Here is a 20464-nt window from a genome sequence, read left to right as displayed (position 1 = left end):
TAATCTCTTTTATGTTGCTTCTATTTTCCTCTAATATTTTACAATAATAATTGTTCTAGCATGTTCTCATTATGATGCTTCATTTATTTTTATTCTTCTTATATTTTACTTCTGTTTCATTGTTCTACAAGTTAGAACAGCTTTATGTTTGTTCTTTATTATAAAAAACTAAACAGTCTGGTTTATTTATCTTATTCTTCACCATCATCATCACCATGAATAAAAAGATTGAAGATGAGTGACATCAGAGAGAATTTTTTAATGATTATTAACAAAACAAGAAACAAGAAAAAACAAGAAACAAGAAAACAAGAAAATGAAACATGATAAAAAACATTAAAACTTCTAAAATAAAATTCCAATGAGTTACTAGAATAAAATAAAATGAAAGCAAAGAATAAAAAATAAAACAAAATTTGAGACAAAATATAAAAACCACATAAATTGAAATAAAAGAGAAATTACATCATAATAAATAATAAATCCAGGATACAGAATATTCTTTAAATCTACTCTTTAGGTGTATTGAGGACTGGAGGGAAACAAACACTGGTGATCAGTCTTCTCCAGACAGAGTTTTTAGTTTTATGTTTAGACAACAACGGACTGTAGAAATGTAAAACTGTAAAATCATCAACAGACAAATTGAAAAATAAAGAATACTACTCAAATTATCAAGAGGAGCCTTATATCCATAAAGCTCCTCTTGGCAAAGCAAATTTGTTCGCCACGACATGTCAGCCAGACCATCATTCTGCCGCCACCATGCTGGACAGGACAGGTTAAAAAGAGAGAAAGAAAAAAAGAGAATGTTGCTGCAGCAGATACTAGGTTCAGACTCTGAAGATCATTTCTTTCAACTCATTTTTGTTAAATAAAGATTCAAAATAATGAATTGAAAACGTTCTTTTTTATTTTACCTTTACCTGAGTGTTAACAGATGATGGAGGCTTTCAGAGACCTGGACGGGTTTTCTCTGTCCACCTTCTTTAACCTGAGAGTCCAACAAAAAGTCTCTGACTGGAGACCAGCCTGGAATCCGTCCCTTCCTGGACTTCCTCCATCTTCTTGTGAATCATCATCTGGATGCTGTGGTGGTCCAGCAGACCTGATCTATCCAGCTCAGATTTATCAGCATTAAACCCGTCCAGTGGGACCTGGACACAGTTCAGTTTCCACCTGTGAAGCAAGACCTGGATCCTGTTTTCCTCTTAGGAACACAGGAGTTTACGAGTAGAGAAGAAAATGATGGAAAGATAAAGAGGAAGAAGAGACGAACTTCAGAGTCATTAAATTACTGCAGATCAGATCAGCCTGTCAACAGGCAGCAAACCCTGATGATGTGATTAGAAATAGAGTCGCCCTGACTGGAGGCCACTTTCATTCATCTCCTGTTCATTGAAAATTAGCCGCTGATGTAACTCACACAATAACCTTCATCCTGAAATTATGTTGCTGGTAGTTTTATTTTCTTCTTCATGTCTCGGGGGGAAAAATACAAAATCTCTCTCATCTACTGGTTCACTGGAGCATCATCATCATCATCATCATAAAGAAATAGATTCAAGAAGAGTCACAACAGAAAGAAAATTTTATTTAAGATCAACTTTTTTCATCCCCCAAAGGAAATTTATTTATTTGCCACTAAACATCTAGAACATTTACAAAGAGGAAAAACATGATAAAAACCATAAATATGTAAATTTACTAAAAACATGGTTCAACACAAACAACAAAACAAACAAAAAGCTGCAGGTTCATTAAAAAATCTGACAGCTGCAGGAACCAAAGACCTTCTGAAGCGTTCGGTAGAACATCGAGTTACAACAAGACGTTTCTTCTCATGAAAACAACCTCAGAATAAAAGTTAAATGTTTATTAAACAAAACAAAGAATTAAACATGATGGAAAACATTAAAAATCTAAAAATTCCAATGAGTTACTGGATTGAAATAAAAAAAGAATTTTGAGATGAAATATCAAAACCACATGAATTGAAATAAAAGAGAAATTACATCATTTTTATTTTTCATTAAACATCAACATCACAAAAAGTCTAAAATAATCTGAATGAAAATAAAGATAAAATTTATATGTGAAAGTTTGAATGAAAATTCTTTAAATTCTACATTTCAAGTAGAAAGTCAAACATTTGTGGTGAAAAATGAAGCAAAACATGAAATTTGTGATGTGAAAATGAATCTTTAATTCAACATGTGAAAATGTCAGAAAGTCCAAATAAAGACAGAATGAAACAAACAAACTAAGAGTGAAACACTGGGAGGATTTTCATTTCCAGCATCATGAAGTGGAACTAACTGCAGCTGACATGAAGTGAACACAACATCCTGATATTCAGTGTGAAGCTTTGACTGGAAACAACATGTGGATCCTGGAAGAAGCACAGCTTCCATCTTTAAAGGACTGGAAGAGGAAGAAGTTTCCAAGGAATCATTTAGAAGAGTTTCACACACAAACTGATTGAATCCATGAATCTGAAAAGATGTTTCTGAGTGAAAGAGACAGACATGTACAGACTGAACTATCTGTTCACCAGTCAGAGTTTCTCTGCTACCATCACACTCTTTACACTCAACACAGACGCACCCAGGAATCAGACCTGGAACCAGACCTGGACCAGAACCCAAATCCAGCATAGAGAGGATGAGTGAATGTGGTGATGAAGGTGTGGAGGTGGATCAGTGAGTCAGAGGAGACTCTGTAGAAGGACAGAGAGCCAGCAGGACAGTCCACATACACTGCTACTCTGTTAGAGACAGAGGAGGAGGAGGAGGAGGAGGAGGAGGATGATATAGGTGTGATTCTGTCACTATGCCAGACAGAGTAACCTCCATCATCAGAGCATCTCAGACTCCAGGACTGATCATTGAATCCAAACCAACTATCTTCGCTCCCTCCTCTCCTTCTGATTTCTCTGTAACTCACTGATATAAAAACGTCTCCTCTCCACTCGACCTCCCAGTAGCAGCGAGCAGTCAGAACATTTTCACACAGCAGCTGAGGAAACCAGTTATCATCAAATCTGTCTGGATGATCAGGATATGACTGAAGCTCCTCCACAAATGTCACCTTTCTGTTGTTGTCAGACAGTTTGATGTTTCTGCTCACTGTGTTCATGTGGATGGTGAGTGGACAGGAATCTGATGGAGAGAACAAACACAATCCAGCTGCAGTTATTGATCTATTGGCACTTTGATGCTGACTGATGAATGAGTGATGGGACAGTGTGAAGATGGTTGAATGTGATGAATCCAATGAAAAACACACTTACACTTCCTCAGACCTCCTGGTCTCAACCATGGTTCTTCAGCAGGCTCCACCCTGAAAGGAGGAGGGGGTCAGAGCATGCTAACATGGACATTACATGGCTCTCATACACACTTTGTTCTACACTGAGAAAGGAACAGTCCAACATCTGGACATGTCCACCTGATTGGAGCATCTCCAGACTAGAAGGAGCAGAATCAGGAAGCTGATTGGTCCACACCCACACCAAGAAAACTGCTTTGTGGAAGTCCCAGTTTCTTCTTTCAACCATCTTCTCCTTTTCATCTCTTCACAGATGAAGAACTCTGCAGAAACTCCTGATCTAACCAAGAGCTGCATCTTCTCTCTGCCCTGAAGTCTTATCATCTGATGGATGATTGAATGAGTAATTAGTGAATCAGCAGCATGGGATCATCAAAGCTCTGAAGTCCTGAGTGAAGAGGAGAGGTTAGACTGCCTCTGGTGGTCAGACATGGAGCTGCAGCTGCTGAAATACAGGATGTGACAGGATTCAGGAAAGTCTGTCTCATCTTTCCTCAACATCAGCTGTGAACATACTGAGTCCTTTCACGTTAACCAGGAAACCTGATGTAACATCCTCATCTTCATCACAACACACACACACAGACACTGCCATCTCCATCACCTCCTCCAGCACCCGATCCAGCCGTTATCACATGACTGAAGCAGCATTATCAATGGTTATCAGTCCATTCCTACAGGACAGTAGGGCTCTACTCCGCCTCCTAGTGGCTCCAGTAGGTCCTTATCATCTATTTACACCACTGATCAGCAGCACTGATACAGGAAGACTCCTGATCCAGTCCCACAGGAATCCAGTCCACCGGCAGGTCTGAAATCTTTAGCATGACGCTGCATTTTTTGGTAAAACAACCTACATTTAAGTCATGTGACTGCTGAGTGAATATTGAGTGTAAAGTGACAAAGTCTGGACAGAAATCCAGTGACTCTCTCAGTCATTTTCATTCATGTCCTCATTATGAGTCCAGATCATCAAACACTAAGCCAGACTCAGGGGCGTCGCCTGACCTGGGCATTGCCTGCTCTAGCCCCGAACATTTCTCATCAAGCCCCGAATGTTTTTTTTCACCCCAGAAGGAATAAGTGTACATTAACTGAGCCACCTAAAGAAGATATTAATTTTGTAATTTCCTGGCTTCTGTGAATGCAACACAGGTACAACAATATGACCAATCACAGAGGAATTTTATGGAAGCTGGAAATCCTCCATGTTTTATCGGAATCTGGAGTTATTGCGAGCGGTCATCATCAGCAGCCAAAATGGACATCAGGCGATTTTTTGATTTAAAGAGAGACAACTCTTCATTTGTGGTGGCTACCAATGGGCAGCAAGGAAAACACATGAAACAGGTAAAAAGAAAAGTAATTTAAATCCTGTATGTCGTAAAAATTAAATGAACATTAGGCAGATTGTTCGTGACAGTACTTGATACTTCGAAGGTTAAGCTAGTTGTACTAAACCGTTAGCCTTGCCCTTTTCTGTAATACACATTTTGCATTAAATCCAGTGATAGAGTCTACGTGATTCGCTGGTATACCCGCTGGAAAAAGTCCCGAATTTCACATAACCTTTAAGAAGAAGGTGCTGCTTTTATGCAGCATGCCACATGTATGTGTTTGTGTTGTAATAAATGAAAACTACTTTATCATTAGTGTTGGATGTTTGGTTTCCAGATGCTGCTTTAGTTCAAATATAGATAGAAAAAGAACAGCTTTATTATGGTATTTACTTATGTTTTTTTTCACCTCCAGGTCACTGGCTGGTCAGTAGTTAAAGTCAAGCTGTTAGGGACTGTTTTACATTTTATGTTGCTTATAATACATTTATATTTGGAATACAAAACCAGTCTTTCATGATCTCACCTTTGTGTGGGTGTATACTTTATGTATTAATGAGGATGGTGGTTGTTGCATGTGTATATTGCTCCAGGAAAGGGGTGTTTGAGACTAGGAAGGAAAAATTGGAGTATACCACTAGTTTAAACTAGGCTATATTACTGAATAAATCTACAGTTTTACATTTGTTTTGAGGGAGTGCAAACTGGAAAGACCAATGTGTTTCATGTTTGCAGTTATTCATGTAGAGATTTGTCAATGTGATTATTACTACTACTACTATTATTTAGCAGACATGTTTTTCTAAAGTGATTTACATCTGAGAGAACGCATGCAATAAATCAAATAAGGAGGGTACATCATGGACACGTGTGCTGCCATGCAGTGCTAGAGGATTTATTTTTTGTTTATTCATTAATGAAGCTACCTGACATAAATTTTGCAACATTTGATTTAATGATTTGATTTACTTTGAATGCTTAGCTACCATATAACTGAGCAACCTGTCCTGTCTGTTTGCATTTCCCTGGTTTTACTCAGGAAAATAAAAAATTTTTATTGTGTTTGCATTCTAGATTTACCATATACACAAATATTCGCATGCAGGCATAATATCCAACTATCCAGACAGGAGAAATTTAATACATTTAAATCTTTGAGTAGCATATTTCATAATTAAAACTATATAATTGAGCCAATTCCCCCCAACACATGACACTTGTTCACTTAATCATGTTGTAAAAGTCAGTTCCCTTTTAAGATTACCTTTTGGTATTATGATAAAACAAATCTGATGTTATACTCGGTTTACAGATGACAGAGAAGAAAGGACAGAGAATGAGAAGATAACAACGACAGACACCAAAAAAAAAATAAAGGAGACAGACGGAGGAGGTGAAAATAACTACGAGGAAGACCAAAACGCACAAGAGGCAACAGGTATCATCCCAACTGAAGTCAGCAATTTGGGGACTGCAGACACAGGGCCACGGCAGGTGAAACATCACTGCTTTTCATCAAGCATGTTTGGCAAGCAAAAAAGAGCATTTCAGTCAACTTGGTTCACAACATTTGAGTGGCTGGAATACTCTGTAGCATTCTGCTTTGTTTGTAGATTATACGGCAAACCAAGACAGGCAAGGGATCAAAAAGATAAACTCACCACCTCAGGTTACAGTAGTTGGAAGAGAGCATTAGAGTCTTTTAGAGAGCATGAAAAATCTACCATACATAAGGCCTCAATGATTCACTGGAAGAGCTTTAAAACCACACAAGTTCATGGAGACATCACAGAGCTGCTTCAAGCAGCACATGCAAGTCTGATATTGGATTGTAGAGAATATCTTAAATGCGTAGCAGCAGTGACAGCCTTTGTTGGAAAAGCAAGGACTTCCTTTTAAAGGCCACAATGAAACATTGGACAGTGACAATAAGGGAAACTTTTTGGAATGTATGGAGCTTCTTGAGAAGTTTGATCTTTTTCTTTAAACATACAAACCAACTTCATGTACAACTTACCTTTCACCCTCGCCCCAAAATGAAATGATTTAAAGCACCTCTGAAGTCATTATTTCAAGAATAATCTCTGAACTTAAAGAGGCAAAAATGTTCTCAATAATGGTGGGGATGACGCAAGGGATCATCGGTCAGAGCATCTTGCACTGTGTGTGCGATATGTCTCTCCACCAGGCTTGGTAAAGGAACGATTCCTCGGATTTTGCCAGCTTGATGCATTTGATGCCAAGTCCATCACTGACACCAGAGCTGCAGCTTGAGAAAAACGGGATAGGACATCTAAAATGTGTTGCTCAATCCTATGATGGTGCTGCCGTTCTGAGTGGAGCAGTGAGTGGTGTACAAGCTCGATTCAGAGAGAAGCATCCAGAGGCACTATATGTTCACTGCTATGCCCATGAGCTTATTCTGGTCCTTTGTGCCACTTGTAAAGCCATCCCAGAGGCACGCGATCTCTTTAAACTCCTTGAACAATTTGAAAGGAAACTTGAGGTGGGGGACAAGCAACTTGTTCAGTTGTCAAAGACTCACTGGGCGTGTCAGATTGAAAGTGTGGATGTCACTCTACAGAACCTTCCTGCTTCGATCCAGACATTATTGGACATTTCAGCACCTCTAACTAAGGGGCTGGAAAGCAAGCTTTGTAGTTTCAGCACAATCTACATGCTTGTCATGTTCCAAACATTGCCCTCAGTAACTCAAGGCCTACACAAATACTTACAGAAAGAGACAACTGACTTGGAGCAGGCAATGGAATATAAAATGGCAGCTCAGACCACACTCAAAAGTTACAGGAGTAATGAGAAAGCACTTTATATTTATGACAAGACCAAGGCACTCTGTGATGAGCTTAAGATTTGCTCAACTGAGACACAGAGGAAGAAGTGAAAAAAAATGGACGACTTCGTAGTTGAGACATTTTGTGGCACACGGTCAGACCATTCTACTGGAGATGATCTGCGAGGGAGAGTCTTCTTTCCAGTTCTTGATAGAATGCTGGAGGAGCTTCAGAACAGGTTTTCTGGAGTTGGGGAAAAAATCTGATGTACAGGCATGTCAGCCTTCTTAAGAGCATTTCTTGAATGAGGAGGCACTCAAACATCTGGCTGAACATTATGCAATCCAAATGAAGCCTGAAGAAATTCTTGTTACAAAAGCTTTCCTTGAAAGAAAAAAGAAAGACCTAGCACTACCCACCATTCAGTTACAAGCTTCAGTTGTGAAAGGTCCTTCAGTGCCCTTTGCCGACTATACACATGGCTGAGGAATACAACGGGTCAGAAGCGGCTAAGTAATTTGGTTGTGATGTCAATTGAGAGAGAGATGCTGACCAATGTTGACCATGGGGGGAGGTCAATCAAAATGGCGACCATGGAGGGTGTTCATCAGTGAGCTCCGAAGCTATAAGTTCCACCACGCAAAAAGAAAACTACAAAACCATTCAAATGCAACATTCTGGCCTAATTTAGAGGAAGAAGACACAAGACAAGTAAGTTAGATATCACTAGAAAGGGAGTAGACTGGGATTCAACCTCCAAAGCGACCCAAGTTTATCTACTAGCCTAGCCAAAACATGTGTAACATGCCGAACAGAGCTGCTGCTAAGACGAGTAGCAACACGTCACTACTGGACCATCAAGTTAATAACTTTGACGGTCTGCGTATTCCTTTACCTGTCACACTGACAAAAATCCTGACTCAAAAAAGTAGTGCTCCAAAGAACCTGAACCTAAAGAAGACATATCCAACGCAGACATCCTAGTGGAATTGATGGCACGCTTCACCTCGCTAGAATAAAACATATCAAGAAACACAGAATCCATCGCCATGGTGTGCGAACATGTTAAAAAAATGGAATTTGAAATGAAAAACAACGAGGAGCGTGTCAAAGAGGTCTCTGGAAAAGTGTCACAGCTGCAGCAAAAATGTAAAGAGGCTGAGCATTACAGCAGGAGATGGAACTTGCGTCTATATGGAATGAAAGAAACAACACAGAAGATGTCAAAGCCAAAGTTCTTCACTTGTTTGCGGCGCTTGCACCTGATGACAAGCAAAATCTAGGATTCTTTGTTGACGCGGTTCACAGAGTGGGTCCGTCCCGCGAAAAAGCAAGCAGGCCCATCATCATCCAATCCTCTCAACCATCTTTCAGGAACAAAATCTGGAGGCTAACCCGTGAAAATAAGATCCTCAAGGAGATGAAATTGCAAATGAAGGAAGACCTGATGCATGCTGACAAGATGAAAAGAAAGCAGCAATGGCCGCTGGTCGCAGCAGCTAGGAAGCAAGGAGAAAGAGCTGGCTTTCGATGGCCTGATGCATATATGGAGGAAAAGAAGGTGACGGAATCTCCAAGTTGAATCTATTTCCCAACTTGTTTCTTTCCTCCCCTGTGGAAGTTTTACATGTTATTAACAGAAGGCACTATAAATCTTTGTTTGGTTTTCAGTGATGGCAGTAATGTTATTGGTACTTATAGTTGAGGTTGACTGTTTTAGGTGAGTACCTACCTTTTTTCTGTTACACTAATTCTGTTCACCTTATTTTGCCTCTCTGTACTTTATTCTATAACAAGAGCTGCTGTAACAAGTGAATTTCTCCACTGTGAGATAATAAAGTCTAATCTAATCTAATCTCTAATCTAACTTTGTTCCATTCTTTTTAGACAGCAGTCATTCCTTAGTTCCTTTTACTCCAAACTATGTTTCACTTTCATTTTGACAGCTTGAATTTATGCTCTATGAATGTAAGGGGACTAAGAAACAATCTCAAAAGGAAGGCAGATTTTCTTTTTTGTAAGAAACGTAATGCAGACATTTTTCTACAAGAGACTCACTCAGCCTCTGAAGATGAGAAATTCTGTAGGTCTCAGTGGGGGAACAAAATCTACTTTTTTCACGCCTCAAATAATTCAGCTGGGGTTGCAGTTCTGTTACACAAGTTCAATGGAGATGTACTAGACTCTTGTTTTTCAGAGGAAGGACGATGGATTATTCTAACCTTAAAAGTAAACAATGTCTTGTTTACCATTTGTAATGTATGTGGCCCAAACAGAACCGTCACAGCAAAAAAACTTCTGTTGTGGACCATCCTCAAAACTCTCCAACTTAAAAATGAAATATAAAGAGTCATTCCTGGTCATTGGTGGAGATCTGGATGATGCTCCTGACGACGAGATGGATCGATGGCCACCTAAACTGTATCTATCATCCAAAGTTAAGCTAACAGCTCTCCTAAAAGAACAACTTCTTCTTTCTGATGCCTGGAGGTTGATGAACCCTCATGTCAAAGATTACACATGGAGTAATCCTACTCAAACTCTGAGCTCAAGAATTGATTTGATGGTTAGTTTCATCTACAAGTATTCATGTCATTCATGATGTATCTCACTGTCACATGCCACTGTCTGATCACACGATGATATCTCTGAAATTGAAAGCATCAAAAGAAAAATCAAGAATTAGAAGATATTGGAAGTTAAATAATTCTCTGTTAGATGACAACGAATTTTAAAAAAAAAACTATTGCGATACTTGCCAAGGACATTTTCGGTAAAGAAGATATGAGTTCAACCCAAAAATAGGTATATTTCAAATTCAAAAAGCAGCAATAAGACGCAGCAAGACTATCAAAAAGCTAAACTAATTAAAAGAAGAAAATCTTCTCAGCAATATACAGTTTTTATCTTCTAAACGAAAATTATCAGATGATGAAACAAACTAGCTAAAATCTTTAAATGAGGAACTTGACATAATGTATATAAATCCAGCTAAAGGTGCCTTCATGAGGTCCACAGCCAAATGGTTAGAAGAGGTTGAAATTAATTCCAGTTATTTTTTTGGTTTGAAAAAAAGAAATGTAAAAGTAAATAACATACAATCCCTAAGCATAAATAGCATTACCTCTGACACCACGATCATTTCTGAATTTGTCACCTCTTTCTATCGCAAATTACACACATCTGAATTTAACCCAACAAAATGTTCTGTTTATGGAACACATACAGAAGTTTGTTCCTTTGATCTCTGAAAACTTCCAAACTCAGTGTGATAAAGATATCTCGTACTCAGAAGTAAATGATGCTGTTTATTCAATGAAATCTAACAAATCACCTGGAAGCGACGGCCTCACAGCAGAGTTTTACCTCTGCTTCTGGGACCTTATAAAAGAAAATTTACTGCTTATGTATATTGAGTGTCTTAGAAATAAGGAAATGTCAACAACCATGAAGCAAGGCTTAATAAGCCTAATACCTAAACCACAAAAAAGATAAAATGCAAATTGAAAACTGGAGACCTATATCCCTTCTCAATATAGACTATAAAATTTTTGCACAAATTTTTGCCAGACGTTTAAAAAACAATCTGAAAGAGATAATATGTGAAAATGAAAATGGCTTCATGGCCGAGCGACATATCAGTGCCAACATTAGATTAATCTTGGACCTAATTGACTATTTAAATTATATTAAATCTGATGCCTTAATTGTATTTTTTTGATTTCTACAAGGCTTTTGACTCAATCGAACATCTCTTTATACTACAAACCTTGCAACTATTTGGCTTTGGACCTAAATGTATTAGTGTTGTTAATTTGTTATATAAAGACATTAATAGCTTGGTTATTTTGTACCCCAATGTCTCACGAAGATTTCTTATCTTAAGAGGAGTTCGCCAAGACTGCCCAATATCTTGCTACCTGTTCTTACTTACTGTTGAACTCTTATCCCTAAGTATCACACATAATCCTGAAATTCAAGGCGTTTCCATTTTTGGAAAAAGTTATAAAAATTACTTAGCTAGCAGACGACAGTTCTTTTTCTAAAAAATAAAACTCAAATTCCAAAAGTTCTTAAAACAATAGATACATTTTCTAATGCACCAGGCATTAATGCATAAATTAAACATTAAAAAAAGTTAAATTTTATTGCTATACAAAACTTCAGAAACTATCATCTCCGATATGCCTGTTAAACATTGTGTTAAATATTTAGGCATTCATATCACAGATGATCAACTGACAGCAGCTGAATTTCATACCCAAAATTAAGAAAACCAATTTAATATTTAATCTATGGCTTCAAAGAGACCTCTCCATCTTTGGAAGAGTGTTGTTAACCAAAGCTGATGATGTGTCAAGATTTGTTTATCCTGCCTTATCGCTCTTTGTTAATGATAACCTCTGCAAAGAAATGAATAACCTATGCATAAAGTTTATATGGAAAAAACACATTATATCTAAGAAGAAATGAAAGAGGGCTGGAAATGCTAGACTTTTTCCACCTCAACCACACTTTTAAAATCAGATGGCTCATAAATGTTTTGAAAAACCCAGAATCTTTATGGAATTAATGGAATTTAATTCCCAATCACATTTTTTAATGAGATGGAAGGATTAAAATTTCTGATGGAATGCAATTACAGTGTCCAAAGCTGCCAATACAACTATCTAAATTCCACCAGCAAGCCTTAATAGCTTGGAAACTTTGCTATCTCCACAACTTTTCACCCCACAGATACATAATATGGAACAATAGTGATATAACTATTAAAAGCAAAACCTTAAACAAAAAAAAATTGGACTGATCGAGGCATAATTCACATCAAAGATTTTAATGATTTAATGACAATGGCTACCTCTACACATATGAACAGTTCTTGACAGAAAAATAATTTTCCATCAAATACAAAGAGTTTATTTCTGTAATAATCGCCATACCCACAGGTGTAACTGAGCTAATGAAAGGCCACTCAAACCCTAAAAATTCTTAACTAAATGAGCTAAAAATTAGAGGTATTAATATTACTAATATCAAATGCACAAATAAGCTTATTAGAGAAGAACTTAAAAGCAAAAATAAAATTATGCCCAAGGAAAATCCTTCTGGAAATAGCAACTCCAAAATATTGACTGGAAGAAATCTTAGCTCATCTCCTTTCAATGCTGTATTTCAAATAAGATAAGAGAAGTGCACTTCAAAATTCTGCATAACATTTACCCCTCTAATGCTAACAACACCAAAATGATAAACACAAATTCCACTTGTACATTTTGCAATGCTGAACCAGAAACTATCTTACACCTGTTTTGTCATTGCCTACACTCTGTTATGTTTTGGAAGGATGTGGGAAGTCTTATTTTATGCAGGTAGGTGACGCTGGTGGCAGGTAAGTGATGCTAATGCTGTAGGTGACGTAGTCAGTTAGGCATGCCCAAACACTTATGCTTTGATTCAATTGTATTTTGTGCCAGCCTAATCAAAATATTCTTTAAAGTAGGAAAATAGTGTCCTTAAAAGGTACACTCTGGAGCACAGCGGGGAGGATTTGGCCAGCCTGACAGATTTTATAGATCGTTGTTACGACAGAATCGTCATGGGGAAACCAAACAACACGTCCACCCCCTCCACCTCATCCAAGTCCAAGAGACAGTGAAATGAGGATTCACCTGGAGCTATTTCACCACCGGGGAACGACTCAACAGATGTTCTGATCTCTATAGATAAGAAACTCAGTAGTTTTGATGCGCGTTTGAGCCTGGTAGAAATTCTCCACAAGGAGTTCCAGGCGCTACGTGAATCAGTAGAATTCAGCCAGAAGCAGGTGGAAACTCTGGCTGTAGAAAATGCTGGTCTCAGAGAGTCGGTAAAATCCCTCACCGAGGGCTTGACCCGTCTCTCGGAGGAAAATAAGAAGATGAAGGAAACGGTGATCGATCTGCAGGCGCGGAGCATGAGAGAGAACCTCGTATTTGCAGGGATTCCAGAGCAGACGGAGGAGGACCCCGAGACCACGGTGAAAAACTTCATCAAAACCCACCTGAAGCTCCTTGAGGAAACGGTGAAAAACATCTCCTTTCCCAGAGTCCATCAGCTCGGCGGGAGGAAACCCGGGTCCAGCAGACCAAGACCTATTGTAGCGAAGTTCGTCAGCTTCAAACAGAAGGAGCAGGTGAAGAACAAGGGCCGCGAACTGAAGGGGACCAACTTCGGAGTAAACGACCAATATCCGAGAGAGATTCTGGACCGACGGAGAGTCCTTTTTCCCATCAGAAGGAAATCTATGGCTAATGGCGCTCGCGCTGTCATCGCGGTGGATAAACTGTTTATTAATGGACAACTGTACCGCGACCCGGACATCACTCCGTGGCTCTATTGACTTGGTATGTGCTTTAATTTTCCTGTATTCTCACTAGATCATGTTATATCCATAAAACTGCCATAAAAGATCGTTTAATTAACAGTAAATCCACTGCCCGTCTCCACTACACTGTTCTCAGCACAGATGCGCTTTTTAAATTACTTTTTTCCTTTGGCACTGTCGCTCTTTTCACTCTTTACACTTCTTCTCTCCGACCCTTTAACGGTTAACGGTAACACTTGTCATTATGTTATATACACATCAGCACTTTTCATGATTCACAGGAACACACACAGAACAGCACAAGCGCACATACATCCCTGTCACAACCAGCCGGCAGATACACATGCACGCGGAGAAGCAGTGGGATGCACACACACACTCTTCAGTAATATGCATATAGCCCTCATTTCTGTAGTTGCTTCATGAACAAACTCACATTTGTCACTTGGAATGTGCGTGGAGCTGGCACAAGGGAAAAGAGGTTAAAAATTTTTAATCTTTTGCAAGAAATGAAAGCAGATATAATATTACTCCAAGAGACTCATTTATCAAACTCAACAATAGATCTTCTCTCAACAACCCAGTTTCCACACGTGTATTCAACTTGTTATAATTCTAGGCAGAGAGGAGTAGCAACTCTTATTAATAGAAGGTTAAATTTTGATTAGATAATACAATCATAGATCCAGAAGGCAGATTTTTAATAGTTACATTATCTATTAAAATGTTAAGTTATGTATTGTGAAAGTGAAATATAGTGAAAGATGGAACCAAGTGAAAGAAAGAAAGAAAGAAAGAAAGAAAGAAAGAAAGAAAGAAAGAAAGAAAGAAAGATGAGAGGTATAGTAAGTATTACAGGATTAAATTTATTCTGAAATCTGCAAGTGGATGAAAACAGTTAACATTTATCCTTTTTTTTGCAGAAAATTTGCACTAAAGAGCAAGTTGTGGAGATAAGCAACAGATGTCTGGAAAATTCAAAGGTATATCACTTTTACTGGATGACATTTATTTGTAAATTGTCCAAGTGAAAGAAAGAAAACCTAAAAATGTATTTTTCTAAATATTTTGTTAAATGTCATGAAGTGCACATTTTTCAGGGAGCAAAAGATGGAAGCAATGAAAAGATAATGGAGAAAAGGGCAGCAGACACAGAGGTACACCATGAACCTCTGTAATGGGGGTCTAATTACTGATTTTAGATATCTTGTTAACATTTTCATGTTTAAGTTTGAACATAAATAGATACTGAAGCACATATTACAGTATTTGGCTTTAAACAAGGTGCCACGATACTTAAGAAAGCTTAAATAAAAAGCCTTTTTTACTGCGTTGGTTCACCAAAATTCTTATAAGACTGTGTGGGCTCAGCCCCTAATGTTCCCAGGTGCAGGAAATTCCCTTGGCCAGACTTCAGGAGCATGAAGAAGTAAAGAACTTGTGTTTTCCTATCTAACTCCTTTTTTCAGATCAGATCAGGGGGAGGGGCTCCACTGACTGTCTCCATCATTGTGATCAGCTGTGTGCAGCTAATTGAAGGAAACTGATAAAAACTGCAACGACACTCATGTGTGACGTTGCACGGAGCAGCGGCACCAACAGAAGACGACATGAATGAAAGAATCTAGAGGGAACGAGTCTTCAGGGACCAGAATACTTCCTGCTCTATATGTGTCTCATCTCTGTGTCTGATCCAGGGTCAGAGGACAGAAAAGATGTTTCTATGACAGAACGTCCCTTTAACCTGCAGAGATGTTTCCAGACTGAAGAAACTCTGAGCAACAGACAGTTATCACTGTTGTTCCTGCAGATGTTCTCCTTGGAGACTCTCCTACTCACATATCTGCTGTGAGCAAAGGAAAAAGGCTCCTACATGTGTGATGGTTCATATAACACTCATATCCAGCATGAAGCAGGACTGAGTGAAGGACAGAGGAAATGTCTGCAGATCTTCCTCCTCTATCAGACATTGTGTGGCTGCAGCAGCCTCTCCATACCTGAGTCTGTGTGGATCCTTCAGTGCAGCCATCAGCAGCTTCACTCCTGAGTATCCTGGATGGTTGTATCTCAGGTCCAGCTCTCTCAGATGGGAGGGGTTGGAGGTCAGAGCTGAGGCCAGAGAAGCACAGCCTTCCTCTGTGATCAGACATCCTGGCAGCCTGCAGAAAACAACACGTATGACAGAAACTCTGAGAGAACTGCTGTGAAACTAAAGCTGAACGTCATCAGATGTTCAGAGAAACTGGACCTGTCTCACATTATTGGCTTTGTGTCTTCATTTGTTCCAAGTTTATGACTTCATGACTCAGTTTGTGACAAATGTCAAATTTCCAGGTTTATACAGAGATCCACCAATCATGTTTTCAGGGGTGTTTGTATCTTTTTAAAGGCATCAATTCTCCTTCACTCAGCCTGGTGGAGTTAGAGAGAGGCTGCTATGCTGACTCTACTTATTCAGATTAAAAACATGTGGAACACTGGAAGACATATATATATATATATATATATATATATATATATATATATATATATATGATTAAATATACCAGTGACATGTGCATGCACATGTCTGTGTGTGCATATCAGGGCAAAAAGTATCTTTGACATGCCTTCATGTAAATCAGATGAATAACTTCAGATTGTTCAGTTTTTAAAGATCCTATATTATCAAAAATGAACTTTCTAAAGGTTTTCTAACAGTTATGAGGACTTCCGGCTATCCAATTTTGTAAATTTGCATTTATCTTTTTTTTCTAAGCGCTTCTGTAATCCAAGTTTAATTATGCCGACGTTACCAGTAGACAAAGTCAAAAAAGTCAAAATGTGAGGTTCAGTGGTGTGTTACAATTCGGCATAAGAGCCTCTTCGAAGTGCCTGGTTGGATTTAATTTTTTATGGAAATGTACCGACATCAGTGGGGAAACTTCAGCAACCTCTGCCAGTAATAAAATGGATTTGTAGAAAGACTGCATCTGAATGAGGGGTCAGTTACTTCTCTCTCTGGAATCGACGAACACAGCAACGCAGTAAGCTCCAAATATTGCTAAAATTACATAAGCTTTATTTTAGGCAAGCATTTTGTGTGTTTATGTATCAGCCATTGTTTTGATAGTATTAGCATTGTGTGTTCTGCTTCTGTGAGTGCTGTGTGCTAACTTTTAGCTTCCTGCCTGAGGATATAACTGTACTGTGTGCTAACTTTTAGCTTCCTAAATGAGTATATAATTGAACTGTGTGTTTTGAATAAAATGATTTGGCTTTGTTTTTGCCATTTTGTGCAGGGGAACACATGATCCAAATGCATTCAATGACTTTCTTGACGCTTCCATTAGCTAACTCCTTAACAATCTCTAGTAAACTTGCCAATAAAAAAGTTTCTCTGCCAGGAGATAATTGTATCGCTGCTATCAAACTACAAATATGGCCGAATGGGGTGGAGTAGAACTCTCTGACCTGGAGAGAGGCGGGGCATGAAATGCCTCATTCACATTTAAAAGGACTAAAATGAGTCACTCTAAAGACACGCCTCAGAAAAGGGGGGTGTAGAGCTAGAATAACCAGGCATTCAGACCACAAATTAATGATTTACATGTGAAAAGAAGGATTTAAAAGCATGATATGTTCACTTTAAAAGTATCGGCAGAGTCCCCCCATTTCTCCCTCTTGCCAGCACGGCGGTGCTGATGCATGCTTTTATTTCTAGTACAATAGATTATTTTAATGCCCTGCTCTCTGGTCTTCCAAAAAGTCCATTTCAAACCTACAGCTACTTCAGAACTTGGCGGCATTAATTCTGATAAGGACCAGAGGGCGGGAACACATTACACCAGTTTTAAAATCGCTGCATTGGCTCCCTGTGCATTTCAGGATTGATTTTAAGGTTCTTTTAGTAGTTTATAAATGTCATAATGGTCTTGGACCCTCTTATTTATCAGACCTTCTTTTAAATCATGAACCCTCGCGGACACTGAGGTTCTCTGGTACTGGCCTTTTAGTTGTTCCAAGGGTGAGGACCAAGACATACGGCGAGGCCTCTTTCCAACTTTTACACCCCGTCCCTGTAGAACAGTCTGCCAGAGGGCATCAGGGCTTAAGACCTACCATTTTAGCTTGGCTTTTAACTAAATTGTATTTGATTGAAACCACCAACCAGGCCAGAAATCTGGGTGTATTGATGGACTCAGACCTTAACTTTGAGACACACATTAAGGGATTTACAAAATCAGCTATCACCTACCACCAAGGGTAAAAGATCTGATGTCTCATCAAGACTTGGAAAAACTAGTCCATGTTTTAATTTTTAGTCGGCTTTATTATTTTAACAGTGTCTTCACAGGTCTACCTAAAAAATCAATTAAACACCTGCAGCTTATTCAGAACTCTGCTGCTCGAGTCCTCCCTAAAACCAAGAAAGTGGACCACATCAGTCCAGCTGTGAGGTCTTTATACTGGCTGCCTGTTCGCCAGACAATAGACTTGCTGGTCTATAATGCTCTAAATGGTTTAGGACTAAAGAATATCAGTGAGCTTTTGACCCAGTGCAATCCTACCAGAATCCTCAGGTCATCTGGATAATTTTTCTTATCAGTCTTATTAGTCAAAACCAGACATGGGGAAGCTGCATTCAGCTTCTATGCTCCACATGTCTGGAACAAACTCCCAGAAAGCCTCAGATTAACTGAAACACTCACCTGTTTTCAGTTGCCTTTCAATGGTTCTTACCATAATGGGTTTGTATACATGTTAGGGCTGACATGAATTTGAATGAATGAATTTTAATCGCAATTATGATCTGGGCTTCAAAAACAATTCAACGATTCAAAAAATGAAATGGTCCAATTATTTTTTTTGTCCTTCGCAGTTTCTTCTTGTGCTGTTTTTACTTGCAAATCGAGCGCAGCTGTCATTGCAGCGCTCTGCTGCAGACTCCTCCCACCGCCCCGACCGCTTTAGTTTTATTCAGCACGAGTTGCAAACTCAGTTAAAGGCTGGACACACGTCGCTCCTTCTCCATCATTTTCTATGTAAACTTGCGCGAGGAGGCGAAAATCGATGCCCTCCTCCAGCCAAGCGACAGGCGACATTCGTGCATGTAAAACGTTGCGCTTGTGCATGCAGACGTGCACACGGGGTCTTGCGACGCAACACAAGAAAATAGAAAAATTTTCAATATTTGTGAGTCGCAACTAAATAATCCACCAGCTCCCAGAGTCACAGAGAGACAAAAGTTACAAACAGAACTTTTTTCTCAGTTAACACAGTGAACAATCCGGGATTTAAGAAACTCATCAACACTTTGGACAAACGGCATCACTGCCATCTCAACACCATTTTAGTGGACTGTCTCTCTCTGCTGTATGATGAGTGTGGTGAGGGTGTTGTAAACATTTTTTTGAAGCTGATTTCAACGTGAAAATGAAATGTCTCCAGAGTATTTTTTTTTCAGATCACATGGGGCAGAACATAGCTGCTGATCTAAGACAAACAATAGCTATGGGGACCTGGTGGAAAGAAACTAGTCTGCATTACCACAGACAAGCTTCAAATGTCACACTTACTCCAACACCCCCCACCATCTACAATCAAGTTAAATAATCGAGATCTTAATTTCAATCAAAATAATCGTGATTATCATTTTTCCCATAATCGAGCAGCCCTAATACATGTATACATATGTGCTTGTGACTGCGAATAATTTTAAAGAGTGTTTTTATTATGTAATTCTACTTTGATTGATGTATTGTTTTATTTTTAATATGCATAAGTGTTTTTAATCATGTAAAGCACTCTGTGTTGCCTATGGCATGAAAAGTGCTTTAAAAATAAAGTTTGATTTGATTTAATTTGATTTGAACTCGTTAACATGTGTTCACATTTTATGGGCATTTTTATTAGACTACTGGAACTCAAAATCCGACTAGTAACAATTTTTCAGAAACTAGTGACACTTTGTTCCACTAGTTACAACAGAAGCTGTACTAATTAAACAAAGCTTCATACAAGTACCTTAAAAAAACAACCTAGTTGCCTTTTTGAAGAACTAGAGGCCCCATGAGCCGAACTATTTACTTTGTGCTGTTAACTAGTGAGACACAAAAACTCTAACATGTGCACAGGTCAAGCAAAATTTAACTTACTTGTAGTAACTTATCATTTACTGGGATAGTAAATACTGAGGGTGACAAAGCCTACTAGTTAACCAGTAAAGGCATAAGTGCTTGCTTGTACTAGTAGATGTTTAAATGTTCACTAGTTAACTAGATAAAGCCTGTTTGGTCTTACTAGTTATTTGTTGGGACAAAAATGCTTACTTGTTAACTAGCAAAATCCAAAATGTCTACTTGTTACACAAGTGAAATAAAAATCTAATGCCACTTATCAACTAGAGGTCCAACATAGATAACTAGACCATAAATGCTTACTAGTTGACAACTGAAGATCTAAACTGTCACTAGTCACACTAGTTTCACTGAATGCTCATCAGGAGGTGGGAGAGAAGTGTAAGCAGAATGATCTGATTGAATGTCCAGTAGGAACTCCACCCACTGGATATTTAACCCTATAAAGCCCAAGGGGGTGTTGGAGAGCACTAAATTTGGGGACTCCCTCATTCTGCTGGGAGAGTTCCAACGTGGGCAATG

The 20464-nt window shown here is 38.7% G+C and overlaps 1 protein-coding gene across 1 annotated transcript in view; it reads right to left on the bottom strand.

The window, feature by feature from the left end:
* Window positions 1-2475: 2475 nt before the first annotated feature.
* Window positions 2476-20464, bottom strand: part of LOC121653796 (NLR family CARD domain-containing protein 3-like) — a 63737-nt gene continuing 45748 nt past the window's right edge. The window contains exons 10-11 of the mRNA XM_042007459.1: window positions 3293-3342; window positions 2476-3161 (exon numbers count right to left, since the gene is read on the bottom strand). Of these exons, the coding sequence (XP_041863393.1) occupies window positions 2593-3161; window positions 3293-3342 (619 nt within the window). The 3' untranslated portion in view covers window positions 2476-2592. The remainder of the gene's footprint in view (window positions 3162-3292; window positions 3343-20464) is intronic.

The sequence above is a fragment of the Melanotaenia boesemani genome, chromosome 2 (genome assembly GCF_017639745.1).
Source record: "Melanotaenia boesemani isolate fMelBoe1 chromosome 2, fMelBoe1.pri, whole genome shotgun sequence".
Taxonomy (NCBI): Eukaryota; Metazoa; Chordata; class Actinopteri; order Atheriniformes; family Melanotaeniidae; genus Melanotaenia; species Melanotaenia boesemani.
The sequence above is the reverse complement of the archived record's forward strand: the minus strand, read 5'-3'. Positions and strand labels throughout refer to the sequence as shown.